The 771-nt window shown below is 66.4% G+C and overlaps 1 protein-coding gene across 1 annotated transcript in view; it reads left to right on the top strand.

Annotated features, from left to right (window-relative positions):
* LOC106726861 (V-set and immunoglobulin domain-containing protein 10-like) overlaps positions 1–166 on the top strand; it is a 10,082-nt gene extending 9,916 nt beyond the window's left edge. The window contains exon 8 of the mRNA XM_014543400.1: positions 69–166. Within this exon, the coding sequence (XP_014398886.1) occupies positions 69–166 (98 nt within the window). The remainder of the gene's footprint in view (positions 1–68) is intronic.
* Positions 167–771: the final 605 nt, after the last annotated feature.

Below are 771 nucleotides of genomic sequence, written 5' to 3'. Positions count from 1 at the left end.
GACCACCTGGCCCCCCCCCCCCCCCCCCCGCCGCCGGCACCTCTCTGCCTGTTCATTCTGCTCCTCAGGCACTGAAACGCCACCTGCCACCCCAGCTTCGGATCCGGCGCAGGAGTCCATGGATGCGCCAGTGAACGTCACCATCACAGTGACCGCAACACCTTGAGGCCCAGGAGGAAGGGGGGGGGACAGGGAGGGGGATCCCCACTGTCACACTTGGTCCTAAAAGCAAGGTGACACCAATGCCCCCTCCCACTTCACAGCCAGCCGTACACCCCGTGCGAGGCCAGCCCATGGCCGCCAAGGACTCGGCTAGAAGGGAAGTCCTGGCCCCGCGGTGAGACAGACAGGACATGGGCCAGCAGGTACCCGTGGGCAGTAAGACGCGGTGCTGGAGGCACAGCCTGGTGCCCTGAGCAGGCCGGCTGCTCCGACAGCCCGGGCGCCGAGCAATCCCTAATAAACCTGCTGACACTCTCACCAGCGGGGGTCGTCCCACTGCAACTCCCACACGGAAAGGCCACCCCAGGCTCAGGTGGGCCCCCACCGGGAGGAGGCTGGGAGATGGGGTGCAGGATGTGGAGGCATGAGTCCCCTTCATTCACCTGCAGCGACACGGTCTTCTGGCTCTTTACTCTCCACGCCTCAAAGTCCCTCCCCGAGGACACACCCAGTTACAGGACCAGCTGTCAGTGCTGGTGGCGGAGCAGGGCCAGGGCCAGGGCTCCGTCCCCTCCCTGTGGGGGAGGAGTGGCCCCAGGCCTGCAGGTG

This window comes from Myotis brandtii, unplaced genomic scaffold (assembly GCF_000412655.1).
Source record: "Myotis brandtii unplaced genomic scaffold, ASM41265v1 scaffold325, whole genome shotgun sequence".
NCBI classification, from domain to species: Eukaryota; Metazoa; Chordata; class Mammalia; order Chiroptera; family Vespertilionidae; genus Myotis; species Myotis brandtii.
Note: the sequence above shows the minus strand (reverse complement) of the source record. Positions and strands in the feature narration are given on the sequence as shown.